At 41.1% G+C, this 26,973-nt stretch overlaps 1 protein-coding gene across 2 annotated transcripts in view; it reads left to right on the top strand.

The window, feature by feature from the left end:
• Positions 1-3,786: 3,786 nt before the first annotated feature.
• The window catches only part of EDIL3 (EGF like repeats and discoidin domains 3), a 257,479-nt gene continuing 234,292 nt past the window's right edge, over positions 3,787-26,973 (top strand). For both annotated transcript variants that reach the window (XM_042787791.1, XM_042787792.1), the window contains exon 1: positions 3,787-4,158. In XM_042787791.1, the coding sequence (XP_042643725.1) occupies positions 4,092-4,158 (67 nt within the window). In that variant the 5' untranslated portion in view covers positions 3,787-4,091. The remainder of the gene's footprint in view (positions 4,159-26,973) is intronic.

The raw sequence follows: 26,973 nt of genomic DNA on the forward strand, positions 1-26,973 counted from the left end.
TTCCAGAAGATCAATAGGGATCCTTAGCCTAAGCATGGGGCATTGGAGATTTAGACAGTTTCCACAGTCCCTATCTGGTAATTCTGTTAGGCAGAAATTCCTGGTAAACAACGCTGATCGTTTAGATGGAAGAAGTTAAAAAAATTGGATGCAAAAGAGTTCTTGACCCTGAGTGATTAGTAGACAAATAACATAAATATTTGGTTATTAGAGTGCAGCTAATTAAAATTCAGTAGAAATTATCCTGAAGTGTGGAAACAATTTTGAAAATGGAAAGCAGTCTTTGTGTCCCGTGTTCATGCAATGGATGGCAGAGAAATGGAAATTGAGTAAGGATTAATATCTAACAGCTCTTGAGCCCATTTTGGTACTAAATTCCAGAAGATGAAGTGTCTCATAAATTCACATGACAGAAGAAAGAATTTTGCGCTACAGATAAATATCAAAATACAAATATAAAGATGTAATATTTAAATATTGTATATAAGTATTAAAATTCATATAAAGGGTGAGAATGGCAGTTTAAGATGCAATAGCTTGTGCCGTTCTGGTCCCATCTTGTCCATAGTTCAGTCAAGTGCTTTGACCTTGTGAAGCCATTAAGGATTTGCAGATATGCAAGCAGATAAGGGAAAGAGAACCCGCAAGAGGTCTTGGGTCCTGGGGTTTCCCATATGGTAATGATGTTTATGTACTTATAAATGGTAGCAGAGTGAGAAGGCAGCTTTTCTTATCTTCAAGTGAGGCAGTTGCTTCAAGAAAGGTGCATGCAACCAATGGCAAAAGTCCACTTTAGAGGTCAAGGAAGGACACCAGGTCAGCCTCCTCACCGAGGTCAGGTCAGGGATGGGTCAGTGCAGGCAGAGGGTGCGGTGACACGCTGCAATCACAACAACTCTGATGACAGTGCTGGTGATGTAGCACTGAAGAACTGCAGGCCCATAACACAATAGCCCAGGGAGTCTTGAGTAAAAATCTGTCTAGTACAGTAAAGATCTTTGGATTATACATTTTATAAAATCCATATTAAGAAGACCTAGATACAAATAATTACTACATCTGAGTTGGGAGGAAGGAACAGTCTGTACCTCAGAGCCACTCTCAGCTCTGAGCTGGATCAGGGTATTGCATTCGTCTGTGCTAAGAAAAACGGCTAGGCTAGAAGGAAGGTGCTGGATGAAGAGGAGCTCCTGCAGCATCCACGAGCCAGGGTCCTCCCCGAAACACAGGGGAGCAAGCAGGGGGAAGCAGTCTGTGAAGAGGAGCCCGGGAGAGAGGGGCAGGAAGAAAGCTGTAGGAACAGTCTGATTACTCTGAGGTGGGGAGGTAGGTTTTGCTGAATAAAATTTATTCATAATCTGAAAACAAAAAGACATTGCACTTTAGGTAAGAATCAAACATAAAAGCTTTTTGTTGCTTCATCTCTTTTGGCTGAATAAACAATGCGTGGCTTTGAAGAAGCTATCTCTGTGTCATTTTAATCAGCTGCTAGTCACAGCCTTTCAGTGGAAAAAGGTTTCCCAGTACCAAATGTAGTTAGGCCCTTTAGTTTTATCCTAATTGGGGAAATAAAGGGGCTGCATTACGGGATTATTCCCTCAAGAAAAATTAAAAAAAAAAAAAAAAAAAAAAAAAAGGCATGCCTGCCACTTGGGGGTGCAGGCATGCTGGGCTGCCAGAGCAGCTAAAGTGCAGTTTGCCTTGTAATTATGATGGCTGGATTCTTGGTTGTAAAACAGAGATAAGCAGTAAAATTAGCACCGTTGTAGAGAAATGATGCATTAATATCAGAAGCTTTGTTAAGGTTTCCTAAATTTCCACTATCTCTGTATTGATAGTAAAGCAACTCACGAGGAGAAATAGAAGTATTTTCTTTACAGGCAGTAGTTCTTCAGGGAGATCTCTGGCATGGAGACTGACGTGTAAAATCCAAGTTGCTGTAGATGGTAGTGAGGCAGTCGTAGTGTATGTCTGTGCAGCAAAACAAAGGCATGACTGTAGCCCATGCGGGTTCTGCCAGGTGAATTACTCTAGCACACACAATAGTGAAAGCAGTGAAAGTTTTGGTGAATGCTACCAGCTAGTGCATGTCCAGAGAGATATGCTGGACTAAAGCCCGTGCTAACATATCTTCTCTGCTAACGTGGGCTTCATTAGTACAGGGGAGGGTTTTTTTGTTGTTGTTTTTGGTTTTTTTGTTTGTTTGTTTGTTTGTTTGTTTGTTTGTTTTTCTGTATCTGTCCTAACCTGATGGATAATTTTGCAGGGCTCCACTACTGCTGGCTGAGTGCCACCAGAGTGGCTTGCACATCCGTGATGGTGAAGTGCATGCTTGGTGTGTGCACCTGCACTCTGCATTCAAGTAGAAAATGCTATGGGATTCTGTGTGTCAAATGCTCTTTATCAAGGTGTGTAATTTCTGGTAATTTCATAGTTTAACCAATGCAAAAAGCCTGATCCTTTAAATTATATCCTGACAATGCAATGTGTTGAATCTGAAATACTTCCAATGTCAGAGAAAAAATGCAATTAATTGCAAGCTCTGCCGTAAAACTAGAGCTTTAGGGAATGGCTGTGACCCCACCACTTACAGGCATTTAAAAATAGACAAAGGGCTTGTAAATGAAATGCTGGAAAATATTGTGAGATGCTAGCCAAAGTAGACAACAGATTAGACGATTTAGCGGGTCGTTTCCACTTTTGATGTCTCTCCTTGTTGTCCTGCGACCGTGCCGGACATTCAGGTTGTATATACAGAACTGCTTCTCAACAGCCTAATGCTGTTAAGTGCATTCGCCTCACTCAGCAATTGCATTAACTTTTAATATAATATTAATATGGGCTCTTTTACTATGAGGGCATGTAGAGGGGATGCAAATTACAGATATAAAATATCTGAAGAGCCTTTTGACTTCCATTGGGTAATTAGTACTTCACTCTTGCAACTGTGTATATGCAGGTGAGGAAAAAAAAAAAAAAATCAAGAATGTGAGTAGTGGTCTGATATGGGACCTTCCCGTCCTCTACCTTGGACTACTTCTGAAATTTCACCGCGTCTTGAATTCTTGATTTCCTTTCAGTACCGGGCAGGATGATATCCTGCCTGAGGGGGGAGGTGGAAGAACGGACATTTACATTTCATATAAATTCCGTATCTGGATGTTCAGAAAGGATTTTAAGCCGGCAGCTGAGGCAGCGCACAGCAAAGTGCAGGACTTAGACGACACCCACAAAAGTTTGTGGAGGGTAAAATTACGGCAGTGCACCGCGCCGGCCTGCGCCCACTCCCCGAGAGGAGGGCAGGTACCCACAGGGCCAATGACTAAACCACGACATAGTCGCCTGTCGCAGAAGGGGGACTCGGACGGGGGTGCAGCCTTGACGACCTGCCCGAGCAGGCGGTCGTCGCAGACGGGACGGGACGGGACGGGACGGGACGGGACGGGACGGGGGCTGTCGGGGGGGGCACGGAGCGGAGCTTCGGTGGAAACGCTCCGACAGAAACCAGCGCCTGTCCTCCGTGACCTCACCGCGCTTCATCCCGCTACGCGACCCCCTCACACCCCCAACACCCCCCACACCCCCCCACCCACCCCCCCCCATCCCGCATCTCCCTCCGCAGCGGCGGGGGAGGCGCGGTTTGGGAAGGGGGGGAAGGGGGAGGCGGAGCAGGTGCCAGGGTGTGTGGAGCAGCACCGCCCTCGGGGCGCGCAGAGCGGCCGCGGTCGCGCAGGAGGAGGAGGGGGGAAGTGGGAGGTGGGAGGAGGAGGAGGAGGAGGAGGAGGAGGAGGAGGCGGGCGGCCGGGCCATGCTGGCGGCGCGGCGGCAGCCGGCGGGCGCGCAGAGGCGGCGGGCGGTGGGGCAGCATCCTCGCCGCGGCTAGGGCGGGGGCCGGCGCCGCGCCGGGAGGGACCTTCGCTTCTCCCCTTCTTCTTCGCATCCCTTATTCTTCGCTCCGCTTCCCTCCTTCTCTCCGCTTCCCTCCTTCGCTCCGCTTCCCTCCTTCGCTCCGCCGGGCGGAGGCACCGCCGCCGCCCCGCCGCCCTCCTTCCTTCGGCAGAGGCGGCGCGGCCGCGGGAGGAGAGAGGAGCATGAGCCGCCCGGTGCTGGCCTGGCTGGTGCTCTGCGGGAGCCTGGCAGCTCCGCGCCTTGCCCGAGGTGAGGGGCTGGGGAGCGGGGGGGACGACACCGCGGATCGGGGGGCTGGCGGCGAGCGGGGGGTCGGGGCCGCGCCGGGGCTCTCGCAAAGTCGGAGCCGAAGTGCGCGGGGGGGGAGCGGGGGAGGCGCGACCGGCGGGGCGGCTGCCTCCGTCTGGGCTTGCCTTTCTTTTATTTGAAAAAGAAGACTTATCTCCACATTTTAAATAGAGGGCGTCGAAAGATCCCCCCTCAGACATGTTACGGTTTGAAACTATGCTTAATTAGGAGGGGGGGAAAAAAAAGCCGTGAGATCTTAAATGTAATCCGGATGAGCGGCTGGGAAGATTTAATAATATCCGCAGAGCTGTCCACATCTCTTTTCCCTTCCTCCCCCACCCCTCCCCAGTCACCGGTCTTCATTTTAATTTGAAGGCTGTTAGCTCCGAGCCGGCGATCCAGCAAACCGCGGAACAGTTTGCAAACACGTTCGGGGGCTTTTGGCATCTCGGCGGCAGCGAACAGCTCTTGTCAGGCGCGACCCTTTTCCTGCTTCCCTCTAACTAGGGCATCTCCATCTAAAACACCAACGGCGCCTTCTCTGGATTTCATGCCCTTACACACACTCCCCCCACCCCCCCCCCCCCCCAAAAAAAAAAAAAAAATAAAATCATCCAACAATCCATCCTACTCCAAGAAAATAACTTTAGAGCTCTTGGAGTTCTCTTTATTATTATTCACAATAATTATTTGGTGAGAGCTGGATGGGTTTTCCCTCCGCGCATGAAAAAAAGTTGTCGGAGCTCATCTCGCAGCGACCTGAACGTGGTGAGGAGGTGCCGGGGGAGGACCGGCCGCCCAACAGCGGCTTTCGGGCAGGCGGAGGGGCCGTGGGGGTCCGGGCTGCCCCGGGGGGAAGGCGCCGGGGGCCGCGGGAATTCACCAGCCGCCCTTCCCGTCCCGGGCGCTGCCGCTGCCCCCCCGTCGGGGAAAGGGGCTCAGCCCCGGGTCCCTTCCGCACCGCCGCCGCCCCCCTCGCCCCCACAGCACGAAATCCTCCGTCGGCGGCCCCCGTCCCGCGTGGGGGCTTCCCCGTGCTCCCCGCTGAGCCTTTTCGCCCTCTGCGAGCCCCAGATGTGCCCCAGTGTGTGTGTGTGGGGGGGGTGCGGGGGGGGCTCTTTCTGTCCTTGCGTGGGGTACCCGTGGGGGGGGGGAAGCTCCCGGGCTTGGAGACCTTGTTACCGTCCTAGTTGTATCTTCCCGAGGCGTAGCAGAACAACTGTTACCCTAATGAGTAACGGAATGTTTCCATTGACTTTTAGACCCGTTCCTGTCATTATTCACATTTTTTATTTTAAAATGAAACCAATGTATCAGTAAAATTGAATATTTTATTAGATCTTAAATTATTCAGCACGGTGGCTTCTCAAAATCCAATAACATTCACACAGTTGCAGCGAGCATGTGATAGCTTATGCAATATGTCCTTGTACCCGCAGTTTATGCCCGAAGTCTTTTAAGCAAAAGATACTGTATCTGCCACAGAGTCTGGACTTGTCATAAATACTTTGCATTGGGCTTCTGTAGGACTTCTCATAGCTCACACCTGAGACGTTTTTTCTTTTAAGTCAATGATATTGCCATGTCTTTAGTTAAGTTCAGAAGAGAGAGAACTTCATAGATTTTCTAGTAGAAGTGAAAAAGGAAGGAAAAAATCCATTTGCTCTGTGATGACTTAAGATGTAATTGTTCAGTTAAAGGTTTGTCCTTGGCTTTCAAAATGGAACAGAAGAAAATTATACAGTCTTTTTTTTATGCTGAAACAGAATAAAACACTGCTTGACAGATCTGATATACTGGGTTAATTTTGCCCGCTGTCCTAACGTTTACTTTTAATAGATACTGTCAAAGTTATGATGGCTGTAAGCACTGTGCATAACTGGAACTCTTCAGAGAACAGGTTTTGAACAGTACAAAACTTTTTGTGCATTGTTTGAACATTGCTTGCTGATCAGTCCATTTGCATAATGCTGTATAATGAAAACTATGGTAGTGTCATCTATGCAGTGGCCAGTTTTTCCCTCTCTCCTTTTGGGGTAAATTCCAGCTGCAGATTAAAGTTAAGTCATGTAGTTCATTACTGACCTATGTTTTAAGTCTAGTGTTAAAGAAAAATACCAACTATTTTATTGGAGTTCTGAAAAGTAATGATGGAGGTCAAAATCCTGTTTATTCATCATATCTTAAAAAACGCTTTTGCTTTTTGCATTTGAAACGCATACGTAGTGTATCAGCAAGTTTGGTGTTTTTCTTTTCTCTTTATGAGAGAGACAGAGAAATGATAGTGATGATGATGGTGATGAAAAAGTCATCCCAGTGGAAGACTAGAATTTTCATCTTTGTGGCCAGTCTGATAAATTTGCAATCTCATGCCCTGTAACAGGAGTCCGATCTTCAGAGATGTGTTTATATGCATATATATGTTGACACTAGGCTTCAAAGGTGCAGTGACTTCTACCCCTTAGTTTGCAAGAAAGATGCAGGTGCATTTTTTATAAGGAATGTCTTTTTATACATATTTCAAAACAGCTGTAAGGTTTTACATTTGCTGTTGTTGCTGTTCCTTGGTCAAATTTGAATGTGAGCCAATCTGATGTTCTGCGGTGTAGTGAACAGACAGTAAGTACAAGAGTGACTACAGAGACTACAAGAGATTATTTCAGATGGAAGAAATACAGTGCATCTATAGTAATACAGGTTCTTAAGTGCCACTGTGTATTTTTTTAGGAATAAATAAGCCAATAACTTTCAGAACAGTCGGTGAGGATTGGGATCAAATGAAAGGAAAACATAACTTAAAACTGGTGACTGTTTTAGTCCCCAGTTTTACCTCATGGAATGGGGTAAGCTGGTCAGCTGTGGTAATGGTACTGAAAGTGCAGAGCAAATCAGTGTATCCCATGTTTATGTGTTAAATGTCTTTGCAACAGGATCTTCTGAAGATTCACCATTTGAGTTGTCTCTATTGTGAAGCCGATCCTTAAACCATATCATGCCTTTTCCCTTATCTGGTTGCTGAATTTTAATGTATGGTTTGCCTAAAAATGATACTGACATTGCCAAACCCAGGCAAATCTAGTTCTTTATTTTACGACTGTGTCCTGTCGGCCTGAGATAAATATTTTGGAACTTTCAAGGAACTGTTTCAAAGATGTTGCTTTCTCTCCATTACAGTGGGAACCTTCACTCTCTCTGAGTCTTAGAAGTTTCTATAAAGCCTCTTTCTGCAGCTGGAATGAGCTGCAAGGAGTAAAAGTGGTGAGAAACAAGAGAGGTAAACAGTAGCTTTGTTCTCTTGTAACTGTACCAAAAGACTGAAAAGATCACAGAGACTTTTAAAGACCAAGATTCTTCTGTTTTACTGAATGCCTTTGCATCTTTGGACAACATCTGCTTCTGTACAAACCGCTGACAGTGTGACCCTGCATAATGATTTTAACTGTTCTTTTAACAAATTACATTTGTATTCAAATTGATTTTCCATGACTGCTCATATAGCCTTCAGAAAGTGTATAGCAGATATACTATTGCATCCTGTATGTGTCTGGTCAGCGTAGGACAGAATTTGATGCTAAGCTATGCATTATTATAACTGAGATTAATAGTCTTGGTAGTATTAGTTGGGTTTTAAAGTGTCCAGCTTTCTCTTTCTCTGCCCTTTATGTCTTTATCCTTTATTCTTCATGTCTTTTTTTTCAAAGGATATACTTCATACAAGGTTGTGTATCAATGGTAACATAGTGAAAAGGGGCACTGTCTTATGTTCCCTCCTACACATTTTTCCAATTACCATCCAGTTGAAAATAAAGGAAATGATCCACTTTGGAAGTTATTTCAAAAGACAGTCACTTTTTATTAAGATGCTGATTTTTATGCCTTGAATTAGCTGTTTATACAGCACATGTCCATACAGCAGCAGTGACAAGCTCACAGCCAGATATCCCTTAAACGTAAGTAAAGATATCTGGAGAAGCGGTGTTTCAGAAACTGAAAGAATCAGAAATAAAACTATGTTATTCTCAAATCTATTGTGAGTCACACAGGAGTCAGCATGTTACTGTTTTCCATTTTTTACACATTTCAAACTTACGTAAGCCACAGACCCAGGAGTATTTCTGAAATCTTAAAGGATGGTCAGCATTATATTACAAGTGGTATCTGGCTTCTTTGTAGCATACTTGAAACCCATACTTGAGTTGGAACTCAAGTATGGGTTGAATATCAAACCATATTAATTTATTTAAATTTTCAAACCCAGTTCATGGCGAAAATATGAGCTTAACTTTTCTTGGTCAGATGATTCATTAGAAGATAAAGGATATGTTAAAATATTCAAACCCAAATAAGGGTTGTAAGAACTTTAACATACCTACATACATTTTTCCATTTAAAGGGGGTGAAGAGAGAACGCAGAGGGAAAGCCAACACCAGCCTAAATTCAGTGTTATATCAGCTCGAGGAATAAGTGATATTTGGTCTAGGTTTCCTTCTTTATAGGAAACTTAGATCTTACATTAGAGGGAGAGCTACTAACCGTGTATAGTGATGGGGTAAAGCAGTTTTTGTGCCATTCGTATTGCAGGACCAGAGCATGGACCTGTTCAAAACCAGTAACTACAACTGCGGACCTGGATGCTGGATGTTACTGAAAGCAGGGGCAGAGCTAACAGCTGGTGTCCCAGACGTTCAGAGGTGCAGAGCTTGTGCATGTCTTTTGATGGTTTGGGATTTTATCAGATCTCAACCTTCCTGTTGTGGGAATATATATTGTGGGGTTTTTCTGTTCATTTCTTTGTGTGTTTTTTTTTTGTTTTTTTTCTCTCTAATCAGCAAGCTGTCTTACCTTTCATCACAGTGGGGGTGTTTTTCTATTTTAAGTTTTAAAAGCTGAGAAATGAAACAGGCCGTGATTATCTAATAAAGTCTCTAGCTCATCTAGCTAATAATTACAGTATGTGATGTGTGAGTGAATGCATCATATGAAACACATGAAAACAACTTAATTTTACATACTGTACTATATATCCACACTCCAGATGGCGTACAGACAAATTACATTCACTTATGTGCCACGCATCTAGTCTGATACTTCTTAAAAGTTTGGGTAATGTTAGATAAGACTTCATCATGCTATGAACTCAGGATGCAGTGCTCTGTATTTCAAGTCAAAATTGGCTATATTCAACAAAAGCAATGAATGTCTAAGACTGTTTTTTGAGACTAACAATAGTATTCCTCACTTCCCACCCCCCCCCCACCCCCCCCCCACCCAAGTTTTTAATAAGGGGCGGTTTATAGGCAAAGGCTTTTTATGACTGCAAGAGTTTGGTGAAATTGTTAGAAAATACAGAAGTACTCATTCATCTATACCATTCAAATGGAGAATCCTGGAGTATCTTATCTATACCACTCATGGCAGCAGAACCACAGGTTTTCAGTTTTAACCACAACATTTAAAGTGGTAAACTCAAGTATGCAGGTGACACCAGAGAGGAGCAGCAGATGGATAATAGGGCGCAAGAAGATCTGTTGTCCTTACGCAGAGAGCGGGCAGGAGGTTTACACATCCCAGCATGAATCCGAAGGTGTGAGAGGAAGAGGTGCGACTGCTTCAGTTTCACAGGTCTTGTGTGACCTTGGAGGCCACAAGGAAGAGGGAGAGAAGCCAGGGCCTCCTCGGGAGGGGTGGTGGGAGGTTTGGTGTGGGTGCTTGTCCCAGGTGGTGCGTGGGAGAGATGGGGCAGATCCGGAGGTGTCACTTGTCCAGCATGCAGTGTCTGCAACAAGTGGCGGCTCTTGATTAAAGCTATGGAGAAAATTGCCAACCGAAAATGCCTTATCAGAACATTGCAATTCTGTGTGTAGAAGAGTTCAAAGAGTAATCAGCCTTCCCTGTCCTACTTTGGTGTTTAGCTTGCCCACCAGGGACACAGGCAACATGGGCTCAGGTTGGCTATTAAGTGGTCCAGACTATGGATTTGAGAGTTTCAGTTTTTTTCTTTTTAATTCAGAGCAGGATTTTTTCAGTGTTTTGCAAATAACCTTTTTTCTTTCCCATCCCACTCCCCTTGCAACTGATTTTCTCCGTAATTATTTTTGTTTTTAAGCAACACAAGGCATTTTTGCATAACCAGATTGTGGCCCCACTGTAGGATGAAGCTACAGTTTAGACATAGAGAGGGTTTTTTTGTGTCTTTGAGTATTCTCACAATAGTAACTTTTTGACAGAGATGAAAAAAAAAAAAACCACTCTGAAAGAGATGATTGCTTTGCCAATTTTTAGCTGCAGTAATTTTATTTGCTATGCTTCTATGTTGGGAGGCTGACAAAATTTCTACAAAAACTGTTTTTTTCCTATCATTGTCAAGATGCTGTGTCAACCTGTATAATTATGGAGAGCTGTGACAGCAGTGCGTAAATAACAGTAATTTCTGCCATCTGATTACTCATGTCTTAGGTTTCTACCAACAGTGAAGCTACAACAGACAATATAGAAAATACTTTTGGATAAGACATATACACCATGTGTGAGTGTGAAAAGTAGAAAATAAAAGACATTTGATTTATTTTATTTTTAACATTTTCTTCTTTCAGCCCGTCTGTCCCTTATGTATGACAGCCTCTATCACTGCCGGGTATCATTGCAGACAACCAGCCCCTTTAATCCAGGCTTCCTCTCTGATTATTCTCTATTACTGTCCTATAGACCATACTGCTTTAATCTGTTTGCCAGTTTTTTGTTTTTCTAGTTAAGTGTTATGTTTGCAGACAGTGGTGTGGGCTCTGTGACTGATTTTTTCTTTTTTTTTTTTTTTTTTTCACTAACACCTTTTGCAGCTTGAGCTTTTGAAATAGAGATGGAGAAAATATTATTTGCTATGTAACTTGTCAGATGCCTTACTTGTATGAGGAATTGCACAGGATTGCCTTACAAGGGCTTTTCTAGGTTAAAAACAAAGATCTAGTAGCTGATTGCTTTTAGATACTATTCCAGAACTATTTTAAAACCACAGAACATCCATTTATTTGAACAATTTTAAGGGAAGATTAGATTAATACTGTGAATGGTGCACAGTGTGGATGGGGAAATTATGTGTTGTTGTCATGGGAAGTATCTAAAATGACCTAGTAGTTCTCTTCTGTGGTATGTCCTATATATATTTCTTTAATGGTGTTTTTGTCCGATTTCTTTGATGTCTTTTTTTATGGCTTACCTTCTGACCTCATACAAAACGATGTATCATTTGTAGGTAATCCTTCAGGATAAAGATCAACCTCTTTAATAATGGCTTTCATTTTCCTGGGTGTGATCAATCCCACCCTATTGTAAACTCTTGACTTTCCTCACCAGGCTTCTCATTAACCTAGTGTCCTTGCTCAGGTGTGTGTTTTCTGTTAGAAATTTTTATAAGAAATGCTGCATTTTTGTACTGTTGCACACTTACATGTACATTTATACTCTGGTTCCTTCCTATGGTGGTTTTACTTAACCTCAGACCCTTCTCCGAAAGTGGGTCTTGCTGTTCACTCTGTTACTAAAGTCATAGTGGACAACCAGAGATCAACATAAAAAGGTAATTGAAGATACGTCTGACATACTTGGGAATGTAGTCTCAGAGGTGTATCTCTTCTTTCATGAAATCTATGGGGTAAAAAAATCAAAGCAACATTCTGAGTAAGAACCCTGAAATCAGCTGGTATAAAGAGTGGTTGACTGTGTATACTGGCTTAATATTAAGACTACATCTATATTGCTTCATACTGAAAGAGCAGTTACTACTTCAGTATGCCTCAGTATCTTTCAGTATGGTTGGATAATTATGTTCTAATATGCATTTAAAATGCTGAGTGTGAGTAAAAGTAGTGTAGGAGAGGTTGCAGCTCTGACCTATGTGTCAGAGCCTCTTGGCCACTGGAGGGGTAAACCAAGGGTCTGATCTGTAGGAAACTTCCTAAGTCTCCATAATTTGGTACTGTTAAACATCAGCTGAGAAGAGCTGCTCTGCCGTGTGAGATTTGATAGTATGGCCAAGCCCATCTAATTGCTTTTTACCACTGACTTTTCCCTAATTTCAGCACCGGTGGTCTCATGCAGAGCAATAGAAAACTTCATTTCTATGCCATGCCTGTTTTCTGGTAGTTTAGCTTGTTGGGATGACTTAGGGCAGGACCAAGCAAGACCCAGAGCTGGTGCAAGGAAGGACAACAGGAAGAGTGAGGAAGGAGCAAGTGTCACAGGGCTGTTGGATACCAGATGTGTCCTCATCTGGTTCTTTGAGGAGGAAGTTACAGATAGTTTTCTCGGTGACAGCTGATGCAGTTTTTGTGAAGAAATATGTTTCTGGACCTACCCCTCCAGGTGCTTGCTGCCTCTCAATGTGTGAATGTCTAAAACCAGTGCCAAACAGGTGAACTTAAACCATTTTGAGCAGGGAGACAAGCTCATTCACTCCCCCGCCCTACCCTAAGGCACAGAATGCCACATTTCTCCTGGCCTTGTGTATAGCTATGTATATCACCCACTGTGGAAACCAGGTACAGAAATCAGAGCCCTGAGTATCCACTGCATTCCTGCCTGCATCACCTTGGTGTGACTGTAGGCAGATGAGCGAATTCTGCATTTCTTCTGCCATCTCCCAGTCCTGAGTATCTGCATGCTGCCTCACCATCCTGGGGCCAATTGAGCACTGATTAACTAAACTGTCCTGGTAGGTTATTTTGATGAGGACAGATTACAATATTTTTCTTCCCTAATTAATTTGTGCCAAATATTTATCTTGTGGATAAAAATTGTTCCTTGGCCATGCAAAGCAGGCCAGGCTCAGGAGCTCCCTGTGTGCTCTCAGTAGAGTGAGAGGAGTTGCTTGCTTTCAACATTTTGCCTTGGCTTATTTCTAAGCTAGTAAACTGCTTTAAAACTTCTGGTGAGTAGATGTGCTTCTGGTTTCCCTATTCAGATCAAGTGAAGGCTGAGCAGGAAGAAGGAAGTCAAAATAAATGAGTAAAATCACTACATGCTTCAGTTACTTCAGGAGGAAAAGGAGAAAACTCTTCAAAATGTTAATATAAAATTTTTCAGTTATTTGTTTCACAAGGACTTCATATGTATGTGTGCGTTCTGAAATCTGGCAGCTGTATTCAGTTGAACAAAGCCATGTCTTTCAGCAAGTAAAAAACCTGATCAAGAGGTCTTGTGACCTTCCCAAGTGGCAGTGTCCCATTAGGCCAGCTTCACACCAGCCCTATGGAAGCTGTATCTCTTCCTAGAGTCTGAGACCAGTGATTGGCTAATTTTAATCAAGTAGTCTGCTGCTTGATTGTTTTTTTTTTGATAGATAAGTTTTGATTTATTTTTATTTCCTGTAGAAAGCAAAAGCTAATTAAAAATAGGTACATTGATTTATTTTCCAGTAATTAATGGTGGTTATGGTGTTATATCTGAAGAAAAATCTGAACAGAATTTTAAATCCCAACTTACAATTTCCTTTTAAGGCTGAGGAGGGAAGGAGGAGTACCCCAAAACTGTACCCCAACTTCACCTGAATAAAGGTCAGTCAGATTTAGTTATAATCAGTTTTCTGAATTAAGTTTTTTGTCTAGAGCAGCACAGTTTTCTGAGCTGAAGGGTTGTGGCAAGAAATACAAGAAGTTTTCTTCTTTTATGTTACTGGAGATTCAAGAAGCTACTCTTTCACCCTATAAATGTACTAGTCTGGCAGGTAATCATAAAGTCTTGTACTAGCATCATTCATAGCAATCTTTTGTCTCTTGTGTCACATCAAGCTTTCTGCACCACCCCCCCCTTTCTTCTTGAAGTGTGTGTACCTTCCAGATGATACAAAGAGCAACCCTGAAGTCTGAAAACAAAGGTCAATACATCACATAGAAAGGCATCTACCTTTAAGAGGAATAATGAGATTTGATGAGTTATGTCTGCTAAAAGCTGTGATGTTAGGTCTCCTGTAGTGCAATCTCCTGCATTGCAAGCATTGCAGCTGCTTGTGTATACACTTCATTGTGTGTGCAAGAAGTGTTAGTATACTGGTAATATTTATCCAAAGAGTAGCAGGGATCTCACAAACAGGTAATCATCTGGAATTGCTGTTTCAGGAGAACTCTCAGTTAATGTTATTCAGTGTTTTCACTTTGTTATGGTAGATGCAAGAGATTTTAATTTCTTTTTCATTTTCAAAATGAGGTTTTAGAAGCTTTTAAAATTCAAATTGCGAATGCCCAGTCTGTTTACAGCATGGTATATGAATTTTGTAACAGTTGGAATAATTTTTAAAAGCCTTTAATATAGGATCTCAGAACAGATTTTCTGTAGAAAAAGCAGCTTCAGAAAGGGTATAGTTTTGTTCTGCCCCATTTTCCTGTTAAGATACAGCAGTAAAATTACTGAAGATTTTAGACATATTACATCTGTTCTTTGAAAGAGAACAGCATAAAGACATAAAATTACTATTCTAGTAGATTACAAGCTGTAGTGTGTATCTGCTGAAATTGGCTTTATGGAAGGTGCTGCTTCTAAGTTTATGCAGTTTAAAAATAAAATACTAACTTCTTTTGGATCACACGCTCCCTGAGCAGTGGAATAATTCTGTCTCCTCTGCTCTTTGGCCACATAGGCTTTGCCCAGAATTTGTGCTTTGGGGAGCAGCCTGAAGGCCATGGATGGACATCACTCCACCAGTGACTGATGAAGTAGGGGGGTCAGTCCTATGCCATGTACTTCCCATAGCTGTCTGGGTGGAAAAGGAGAATATTTAGTCTTGACCTCTTTAAAGCATAGTAGATCCCTTATCTTCCTGATGGAAAGAAGGACTTGGAAAAAATTGTATCTGTATGGAGTTTGTGGTATATTGCCAGTGTTGTTTTTGGAGCAGCATAGCTGTCACCACGTGATCTTGTCAGAGCTGATGGGTAGGCTGCTTATAAATGGCAGTGGCATGATTTGCAAGAGGGATGCAGTATCTGGGGAGGATGGGTCACTACTGTAATACCATGCAGGTTTTTTTGTTGGCTTTTGGGTTTTTCTAACATAAGTACTTACACAGGACAGATCTTTATATGGTATTTATGTTCTGCAATATTCACCAAAAAGTGAAGAGTGGTGCTGAAGTTTGTAGACAAGACAGGCTTTTACATTAGGTATAGCTATCTCAGGCTTTCCAAAAATTTTCTGGGAGCGTTTCCCTGCATTACAAATTACTATATTTATCCTTGGTATCTATGTAGTGACCTAGTTTATCACTAAGTACCTTGAATTTTTAGACTACTGTTGTCTGGAAGAGTGAAGAAGAAGTTTATTTATTTATTTATGTATTTTTTTGTGGGGAGAGGTGTACATATGTTTGGATGGATTTTTTGTTTCTTCAAGCTTGAGGTTTTTATGAGGTCCTACTTTCCTTTGCACAAAAGTTTTGCACATTTTTTCTTTTCCTGGAACTCTCCTGTTAATTGAAAGCTTTCTAATAGTTCTGAAAATTAACAGTGTTGTAAGTTTTAATGGCCAAGAATGGGAGTCAATTGCAACTGCAGTACACCCAGGGCAGGAAACACAGACAAAAGGATTCACTGTATCAAACACAATGTTAATTAAAAGTGTTTTTCAGGTTTATAATTTATATTGTACCTTAACCCACTGTTTCTTTTCTCTGGACTATTATTTTATCCCTTTTTATTTTCTTTTTTTCCATTTTTAATGTTGAACTGACTTGAACTTCTGGATTTTGTTTTTCTCATTTGTTGTTTCAAAGACCATAGGCCTTGGTAGATGTTAATCTAAATTTGATGTTGAGAGTAGATTGCTCTTCAGATTTAACTCTTTCAGGATTATGGATTTTTGTGGTTTCTCTTAGTTTAATAACACAAAGACACCTCTTGTGATTACAGCAGAATAACTTTACACCAAATCTTCCTCTAGATTAATGGCTGCAGCTTTGCCAAAAGTATTATCTATGTTGCAAGCTGTCACTTTGTGTCTAAACTGAGTAATTAAATCTTCAAATCAGATGTGCAGTTTTTTATTATTATAAACATAGTTTAGGATTTTCTGGTTTCAGAGAACCTTTGGGAAAGAGCTGTATTACACCTCATTAGAAAATGGGCTAAAGCCTCTGTGAAATTTTGTTTGTTATGTTACATTTTCAGATTTGGACTCCTGTCTCTCAGGCAAAAACAGAGAGAAAAACTGCCAGCACTACATTATATGTGTTAGTGCCTTAATCACTGTAGGTCCTTTTATGATATGATCTGGGGCCCTTAATCTGGATTGCTTGCCAGCAATCATATAAAATACATATCAACTCTTCTAATACTAATTGGTGAAATCATCCTTTGCAGTAAGCCTGAAATGACCACCACTGTCTTTCGAATGTAGGAGTTTTAGGTACCTGTTTACTCTTGTGAGAACATGGTTCAATTATGTTTGTGTGCCAAATGAGACTGCCTCTGGCATGGGCTGGACCAACTACCCTGGTACATCAGGAGACCTTGAGGGAGGATGATGCTGCCCTAGCCTTAGGCTGCTGAGATGCTCAGGGTGGGGACGGTAGTGGCCTTGTCTGCCAGGGTGTGCTGTGTGCCGTCAGGGAGGGCAAACTGGAGGTTGAGAGGGTCTTGCAAAGACCCCACAAAGCCAACAACTTAAGTCCTACATTGCAAGTGAGAGGGGAAATCTAGAGGACCACCTTCAAATGAGCTCTGGATAGAAACTTCCACGACTGGGGAAGCTGGAAATTCATCACTTCTGACGTCACATCTCAGCCCTCTTCTCTGCCATTTTTTTTCAGTTACAGGTACCGACCAAGTGACTGAGCAAAGAAAAAATAAAGGAGAATGATAGTTAAAGGTGACTCCCTTGCAGGGAACAGTGGTGCCTATCTGCTGACCTGACATCTTGTCTTGGGTGCTTAGCTTCGGGATGATGCATAGAGACTGTGGCCAGTGATGCTGCTGGGGAGGTCTGGCGAAGAAAATGTAGGGTTGTTACTGAGTGGGGTGGGTGATTTGGTGTGATGGAGGGCCCACAAGTCAGAGGAACTAAACACTGACATTGCCACAGTCCTCCCCAGCCAGTCCTTCCAGACCTCTGCACTTGGAGAGACAGGTCAAGGAGAGAAATAACCAGCACTGGGTGAGCACTAAGCCAGGGTGACTGGAGACAACCTCACCCGTATGCCAATGGGACAAGGTGGTCTGCACTTGAGGGTGCTGAGAGCTGGCCAGTGACCTTGCAGAGTGAGACATCCATAACCTCTGTGAAGTCACTGAGATCTGTGGCGGTCCCCCATGACCAAAGTCAAATGTTGCTCCCATCTTCCAAAAAGACAAAAAGGTTGACTGAAGGGGAAACTCCAGACTGGTCAGCCTTGCTTGGTCCCTGGGAAAACCATGGAGCATGTTTCTGGGCACTTGAAGTAGAAGGTGATGGAGTGCTGCCAGAATAGGTTTACTGGGGGTAAATCACAGCTGATCCACCTGATGGTCTTCTGGGAAGAAATGACTGGTATGTGGATGTGGGGAGAGCGATGGGTGTCATGTACCTGGGCTAGAGCAAGGTTCTTGACGCTGTTGCTGTTCTCACATCCAAATCATCCATGGTGGTCTGGATGGATGGACAGCAAGACAGATAAAAAACTGGTTTGGTAATGGGACTCAGAGTGCTGTGGTTGATCAGTCACTTCAGCCTGGAGCTTGGTAATAAGTGGTTCTGTCTGGGACCTCTCCTGTTTAGCATCTTGATCAGCAGCCTGGAGAAGGTGACAAGAGTCCTTGTCCATCAAGTGTGCAGGTTACACCAAACCAGGGTGACCAGTGGATAACCTCAAGGTCAGGGCTGCCACTGAGAGAGGCCACGCTGAGGGCACGAGCCAACAGGAGCTGTTAAAAGGTACAAATGCAAAGTCCTGCCCTGGGTGGGGAAAGCCCCTGTGAGGACATGGGTGTGTGGTTTTTGGACCACCAGTTCAGGAGAGACATGGATAAATGGTGAAGTCAGGGAGACCACTGTGTTGGTGGGGACTGGTGGCCCTGCCCTGTAAATAGAGGGACCTGTGGGACAAGGGCTGTGTCAGGGGCAGCAGATCAACCCCCAATGCCTGTAGGAAGAGTGTTGGAGAATGGCTCAGAGACAAGGGTCCTGAGCCCACCGAGCAGTTGTACGATCAGAGCCTGTTCTAAGGGCTGATGCTGCCTCGCTGATGCTGGGCCCCACTAGGGTTTGCCTGCAGCTGCTCACGGCTGCTGATACATGAAGAATGTCAAGGGCGCTTCAGCCCTGTGTTCCGTGGTGTGTCGAAAACAGGTTGAGAGGAATTGGGAATAGTGGTCTGAGAAACTTAGTGTTATGGTAACGGTGGTCTGAGAAACTTTGTGTTATGGTACTGTAGTGTATCGAAAACAAGTTAAGAGGAATTAGAAATAGTAACATGAGAAACTTAGTGTTATGAGAAGCTTGTGCTGTTAGCTAACTGCAAGTAGGTGGACCGTGCGAACACGACCTTTAGGACTTAAGCCAATCAGCTAGTGACTAGTAGGCATAATAATTATCATTGTCTGTATAAATATATGTACCCTGGACCAATAATCACACACGTAGATTGATGCTCTATCACCCACATTGAACCCGTCTCGGCGTGTCGTTCGTCCGCGGCTCCGCAGAAGGGGGGTCGATGAGATGGAGGCAGACCCCTCACAGTAGTGCGTGGCAGGAGAATGAGTGATCTTCTCTGTAAATACGACCCTTGCTGGGGATAGTGAGCATGAAGACTTGTGCCCCTCATAATCCCCATTTTGAGTAGCTGTGTGAGTTTGAGAGTGTTGTTCAATTAGCCTTCTGCAGAATAGTGATCGTTTTTTGCCTCTCAGTGTAAAGAATGGGATTGTATTTTATGTAGATGCTAGCAAAAATAAAATCTAAGATCTACAGGGTACATCTGGTGTTTTTTGGGTTTGTTTGCTCATTTGCTTTGTAATTGTTGCTTATCATTAATAAAGTAGACTAAGCAACATTAAACAAGCTGTGATTTTCAATGTTAAGTTTTTTCATTTTGTATTGCAGTTTTCACTTTATAGTCTTGCAGTTGTGTGGGCTGGCAGCAAGAACCCAAACCCAAAGATTTACTTCCATTATTAACTTCCTTTTATGTTTGTTTATGAAATACAAATGGAAAAAATGGGTAGAAATATGTAGAGAGTCTTCTTGAACATTTTCCTCCTTGAGATAGTAATAATAGAAATGTCCAATTTCCAGATTGTGACAGAAAACCACAGCTTTCAAGCGTATTGGAATGAAGTTATGAGTCTGCATTTTAAAATGCAATCTGGATTTGGCATAAGAGATCTCGGATGAAAACCTCCTGCTGAGATGATGAGATTTATAGATTTAAGATTCAGTGATCATGCAAAGAGTTTAACAAGTCTGCTGATATGAGTGTTAAGGGAAGAAATTAAAATGAACTGAATTGGTGATTCATTTTGGTTACTCTCTGGGGGAAGAACAGACATTTTCTAATAATTAATTATCTAATTTAAAACCTCCCTGTTTCTTGGCTGAGGTAAGAAATTAGATATTTTGTATAATAAAACAGCTGATCTTTAAAACTAATGGGAAGTGCTGTTATATTTTTCACAAAAACTATAGGCACTTCAGTTCACTGGACTCTGCCTCAAAAAATGAGTTTCAAGCAAATTAGCCAGTAAAATGAATGTACCCTGCACTAGTTTATTAATAAAAGTGGTATGTAAACATAGCTGATCAGTATACAGCAATCTGCATAAGAAGAGAAATAAAAATATACATAAATTAAATGGTCTTGATTACCGACCATTAATAATGAGCTATATTTCTCTTAGTTTGGTCTGAAATGTTTCTTTTACTTGAAAAATGAAGACATGTTGGTTGAATAAGCTGGGCAGTGTTCATTGGCTTTGATTGCCTTCATTACAAATTGAGAGTGGTCAACAGATTTTAGAATAAAGAAGGCACAATCTTGCAATCTTTGGATTCTGGAAAATGTATTCTGAGATGTAAGCATTTCACTCTATCACGAAAGTCATCAACCATGTTTAGGGTTAATGTTCAGATCCCTGTATTTTCATTTAATGTTTACACAAGTGTTCTCTCCCAGCCAAATGCACTGCAGCGTGAGAGTCCCAAATTAAAGACATGCTTTCTAGTTTAACTTCTTCACTAGGATCCTGAAATAGTAACAGTGCTGCTGATACGGCAGTGGTGGCACATGTGCAGGATGCTTAGAAGCAGCAGGACTGTTGCTGATTTCTGTTACTACTACTTAGTAACTTGACTACAAGAATCAGGTGACTGTGTTTTATTTTTGAGCCATTGACTTGATGTCCAGTTGTAAAAGTATCCAGTTGCTGCTGCTATAATTTCTGATCCAGAGCAAGAAATTACTTTGAAAATACTAAGAGTGATAGTTGGGGTAAGTAGTACATCTCCCTCTTTTTGTAAGAAAGTGTATTGAATTGCAGCAGAGCCAGTGGCATTGCAAAAGGTTGCATGGCAAGTCTTTGAAGACCATGGTTAAGTAAGGCTGTCTGATTCTGTTCTTAGTGTCTAGGGACATTATCAGCTGGCACCACGGCGTTGTATGTAGCCAACCACACAAAAAAAAAAAAAGAATCCCCAAACCTTGCAGCCTCAGGGTAAGAGAAAATGCTGCTTGAACACAGATAGATATAGCCTAATGAATTACGAGAGTATGATGGTCAGAGTGTCTCTAGTGTTCGTGATCCCCTGGTGTAACTAAAGGCCAGAGATATGGTGTGACAATGGGAGTTTTAAGGATGGGTTTAGAGAAGATGAAAGGCAGCTTTGTTGAACTTCTCAGAAATATCTTTCCAAAGCTACAGGGCAATGTGGGAGAGAATAAAACACAAGGTGCTTTCGTGATAAATTTTCAAATACATGGAAGGTTCAGCTGGACTTCTTGTTACTGAGTAAGAGATGATACGTTAAGAGATACCTTTTCAAAGAGCTTTGAAAATACAGAGCAGTGACATATGTTGGATGTGATAGGAAAGGGTGAGAAAATGGAGCTATGAAAGGACAGTAATGATCTAGTTAAAGCAAAAGGCTTGTGTAACACTGCAATAGCATTTGGAAACTCACTGTTCCATTTCTGAAAGCATGAGTGAAAGATGACAAATTAATACAAACTCAAGCAGATGAGAACTTGGGATGATTAGCTATGCTAGTGGATAGGAAAGGCTGTGTCTTAGGGGTATAATTAAGGAAAAAATTGGCAGAATGTCAGCCAGCGTAACTCCTCACTCTCACCTCTTTTAGAATCAAGTGGCAAGCAAAGTAATATTGGTCAGTATTGAAATATTATTTTTGTTCCATATAAGCTATTGTAATTCATGATCCTTCATATACTGACAGGAAATCAAGGTCACTGAAGACTTGGAGGGAGTAGCTTATTTGTTAATGTACTTCTCAGAGAATTTGAAGATTAAGTCTCAAATCTTTGTTCTTCTTCATTAAAATCTGTCTTTCTGTCCAGAAATTCAGGCATTCATGAGGAAGAGCTGTTCTGTCTGCCCGTGGGGTATAAATACATGAAGTAAGTGGTGAAAAGAAAAAACCTTTCCCTTACAAAGTTTCTAAACCAACTAGTTGAACGCATCCAGCTGATTCTATTCATCAGTGTTTGGAAGAAAAATCTGTGAGGTAGCCACACTGCTTGAGCTGACAAAGAGTGAAATGGAAGTTTGAACAAGAAGTGATGAATCTGTTACAAAGATCTTGGAGAAGAAACTAAATTCATTCAAGTCTTAAGGTCTAGTGCATGTTTTTCTTCAAAAGAAAAGGGTAAGCAGGAGAGAGTCTCTTCTCTAAAATGAGAGATGTGGGGAACTTCTGCACTCCCAGACCCACATGTGTGTACATACATTATGATATGCTGAGATCTGAAACTCCTTTACTCTTCATGCTACTACAGACTCTGCACAGTTTTCCAAGGACAGGAAATCCAGATACCTTGATCTAGTATGCTCGTAATTATTTCAACCTAATGTGGATAATTAGGTGACTATAGTCTTGGGACAAATCAGGTAGCCAACTGAGATATCATTTCAGATTTAGTTCATGAAGGTCAAAGTGTAAGTCATTTTCGGAAAATAGAGGTAAAAGAAAAGAAGTATTTTTTAACAATATCAATGCAAATAATATGTTACACAGAATAAAAAGGCTGGATAATTATTGTCTGCAGATCACACCAATATCATCAGCTTTCAAAAAGCAGTCTACTGGATGATTTAATTGAACTGACTTAGAAAATTATTTATCTTAGACAAGATTCATAAATTTTTTATATGACCATGTGTGGTGATTCAGTGAACTCATTGAATACTAGAGCATGTTTCATGAGAGAAAGAATATGATTTCATGTTAGGCAATATTAGTCAGGTCCAGTTTATCCTGCAGGTGGAACACATCTCTGGAGTAAGTTGTGATGAGCAGCAAATCTTGGTAGTTTGAGACGTTGGTCTTTTAACTTAGGCCAAATGGAGGTTTTTGGTCTGCATCAGTAAAACTTGTTGTTTCTTTAACTATTACGCTTGCAAAACCTATTTTTCTGTCCTCAGGAAAAAAAAAAAAAAAAAAAAAAAAAAAAGTTTTGCAGCTCTTTGGAATGTGAAAGAAGCAAAGTATTTACTGGCAATTGAGACCATATAGGAGCATTTTTGTGAAAATAGATCTCTATCAATTTTGTAAGTGCTGAGTCAGAATTGCCAAGTGGGAATCCAGACTTGTGAGTTAATTTGATGTGGGACCCTGACTTCCATTCGTGTTCTATTTGCAGAATCTGTGTGCTACCAAAGGAAGATGAGAAGCTATCCTTTTTTCTCTAGCTCCCACTTTCAAAATATTTTAGATGACTTATTCTTAATAGTATTAACAAATCTGCATGTATTAACACTGAAAAATAATGGAACATTCGGAAAGAGAGACTCTCCTTATATTGTGTTCTCTGTCTGCACAAACTGAGGAAGCAATAGCATGTTCAAAGGACTGCATGTTAAATTCTTGAAAAAGTTGAAATTAATTTATATTTGCTCTTAAAGATAAAAATGACTGGTCTTAAGCTATAGCTAAAAATAAACCAGATTAAAATATTTGTCATTTTATACCTGGGGTTTTGGGGAAAAGTGATAAGGAGATCTGAAACTTGACTGAAACATAACAGTCTTTTTGTCCCCTAGACTTCTGAAATCTCAGACTGTAAAAATATTTTAGGTAGACATTATTTACTGTCAGAGTAAAAATCGAATGGAAGACAGATCTTGCATAGGTTAATATTTTTGTTCAGTCTTACTGAAAAAAATAAAATGGCAGAACACCTTTGTAGAAATAGTGATAGCAGAGTCTCAGAGGAAATGAGCCATAGGGGTAAAAGTAACTTAAAATTATTTATGCTTTTGTCTCTGCATCTTTCTGTCAGCAGTTGCTGTTTTCAGGAGAAGCACTGCTTGCTTCTGATTGAAAGCCAGAGCCTGGTTCTTGGGCAGTTTTGGAGAAGCTCTGCCTTCTACCAGCTGCGAGTTTGGCCCCAGGTTTTTGAGAGAGAACAGCACCTTAAAGCATCTGCTGCTCCTTTCCCGTGTTTTCTTTTATGGGCATGAATTGCACAAAGCTTTGTTTGCTACATGAGTAATGACTAGTATGTGCAGGAAGGTAATGTTTTGCTCATGTTTGCTTCCTATAGCCATTTATACACTACCATGCATGAGCGTCTGTCTAGCTCATGGATAACAAAAAAATATTAACACATACTGTGTTCAAATAATCCCATGTAACCTTAAGAAAAGAGACTGGAAATAGATTGAATAGGGGTAGAACATCAAGCAATGCTATCATAAAGCCAAGATGCACTTGGTTATAATGATACTATGAAGTCTTACTGTATGAGTAATGTTTCAAGCATCTAGATATGATATTTACTAGTATCAGCTTGCCTGGGGAGTTTCTTGCTTTGGCTGCATTCATTCTATTTTTTTATTAACTCTCTGTGTGCTTGCTTCTTACTCTTCCAATAAGGTTATAACTGAACGTGCTGTAACTCAAGAGCCAGGATACATTTGTCTGTGTCATTCTCAGAAATTAGCAAAGGTAAATTTTGATTTAGCAATAGATGTGAGCAAAGCTGTGGCTTGTCATAAAATTTCTGGATTTTTACTTATAAAACCTTCTCTTATTTTAATAGTAAGTATGCTCTGCTTAAAAAAAAGAATCTAGTTTTTTAATCTTATTTCAGGTGAATTATGTGGCTACTTTATGTTCTCATGGAGCAAGATGAAGCAACCTCTCTTTGAGGTCATTTGTATTTTTGAGTTCATTAATGCTATCAGGATACAGACTACACAATGATGGTGTTCAGCCAGGACCACATCAGAATATACCACCCCAGTTTTACTGGTGATGCTTGTGCTGTCGTCACTGGAATGACCTTTGAGATGAAAGAGTAGGAAGGATTAATGCCACAGAGGAGGCATCTATGGAGGCTGTGAGAATGTGCGTAGAAGCAGGATCCTTCTCAAGCCAAGATGAAAGTGTCTCTCCACTTCTCCTCTGTAGGATTTTAGTTTTGTTTTGACTGTTTTTTTTTTTTGTTTGTTTGTTTTGGTTTGGTTGTTTGTTTTTGGTTTTTTTTTTGTTTGTGTTTGTTTTTTTTTTTTTTTTTTGTTGTTGTTGTTGTCTTGTTCCCCCACCTTTAGTAATGATTCTGCGTTCTGGTAGGTTTGGTTGGAAAAGAATCAGGATTGTGTTCATAAGAATTTCACTGAAATTATTGAAATAATGTATTTCAGTGAAGAGAGAAATGTAACTTTTGATGAATCCAAAAAAAAGAACTCTCCCATTTCTTTTGGAGTTTCTGGGGGTGTTCCTCCCCCTTCCCCCTGCCCCCAGTAACCAAATTTAGTAAAACCAAGTAAAACCATCAAATTACTAGTCATGTAGGATAGTTTCAAGATTAGTACCTGAAGGGATTGTTTCCTGATCACCAAGACCAACAGGTTTCAAACGTTTCTCCTTCAAAATCAGAGGTTTTAAGCATACTCCACTGATTTCAGCTATGTTACAGTTATTTTTAAGCCATTTCCCATTTCTTTCATTAACTTCATAACTACTGAAGTTTCTAGGCGTAAGAAAGTAAATCATGCTGATTCCAGGCTTCCATTAAACAGAAATAGTAATTTTCTACACTAGAATTGCATGCATTCTTCGTTTTAAAATAATTAGATGTATATAGTGAGTCAGCTTAAAATTTGCAATTAAAACCACTGAGTAATATAATAGAAGAAATTCTTGAAGCAAATGAGTTTCCAGACTTCCATAACTATCTTCAGAAGAAAATGAATATACAGTATGTATTTTCTTACAAAAAGAAGAAACTGTTGCTCTTCATAAAAGGCAGAGAGCAAAGAGGAGAACTTAGATGCACCATAAGAATTGGCTATTTTCTGAATACAGTGTATCAGAAGTGTTATCGTCTCTCACTACGGTCTTCATGATTATCAAGATATTTAAAATATTTCATCAAGTAATACACACCTAAAGAAAATTACTAAAATCTAAGTATATTTAATCCTGAAGGTAGATGAATACATTCCTTCTCACATTTGTGAACAAACACCCAGTCATCTCGGTATTCCCTGTGCTGTTTTTTAGATGGAAGCTGGATTTTTGGCTGCACTTCAGCAGTGGCTTATTTAAGTTGACAGTCTTCTGTGTTTAGCAGTGATGTGGCTATCTGAAATGGGAATGATGTATTTTCTTTCAGTAGTGTTGCCACAAGAGGATTTAAATCATCTGGCACAATTTCAGTCGGGGACTATTCCAGCAGAAAAGCCTGAGGACAGCAGAATCGTCAAAATGATAGACTAGGACAGAGAAAGTAAAGGGAAAAGAGAACTTAATGGAATAGACAATAATAATATCATCTTAGGCATTTAAAGAGTAAGTCATATGCTTTATAAGCAAATGCAGTGTTTAAAATATGCATGTTGAGATTTTTGGCTTTATCCAGAAATAATTGTAACTATGTGTTGCAAACATGTATTTGAGGATTAAAGTGAATCTGTTAGGAAAAAAACCCCAACACCACCAAATGAATCTATAAATAAATTTGATAGGTTTGTACATAAGACTTTCTGTAGTACTCTTCTGTACCACAAAGGATACCTTCGCTGTGTTTGTTAATAGATCAGGTACCAGTAGATGGGGCTCAAGGTAATGCAGCTTTCATAGACTTTAGGAAGACTAAGGACATTTCTGTTGTCCAATGTGACTGTTTATGAAAATGCAGTCTTACCTGAATAAAAGTCAAATCTAATGAAATACTGGTTACATTTCTGGGACATTCCACATTTAAATTGAAGTATTCAAACCAGGGTAATTGATGAAAATGTCCTTTCCCTGGATGAGAATCATATCTTGGGACTTTAAATGTTTGCATTTGGGAATACTGTTTGTTTTGTGTTCATAAAGCATTTGGCATGATGAAGACCTACTTCATGACTAGTAAACCATTTAGACAGCTCATTACCCAGAGTAAAAGATGTGTAGAAACCATCATGTGGCTCCCTATGGTCTGCTTAGGGACTATACGTGCATTTACTTCACAGGTCTTTGTTTCGTTATGGTAACTTGGGGTCTAAATTTCAAGAATATAAACTATTGGGTCTTGTTATACATATTGCATCCCTTGATCCTAGTAAGTGTGTTGACTTGTGTAGTCCCCAGCT

The sequence above is a fragment of the Tyto alba genome, unplaced genomic scaffold (genome assembly GCF_018691265.1).
Source record: "Tyto alba isolate M040663 unplaced genomic scaffold, T.alba_DEE_v4.0 Super-Scaffold_13, whole genome shotgun sequence".
NCBI lineage: Eukaryota > Metazoa > Chordata > Aves > Strigiformes > Tytonidae > Tyto > Tyto alba.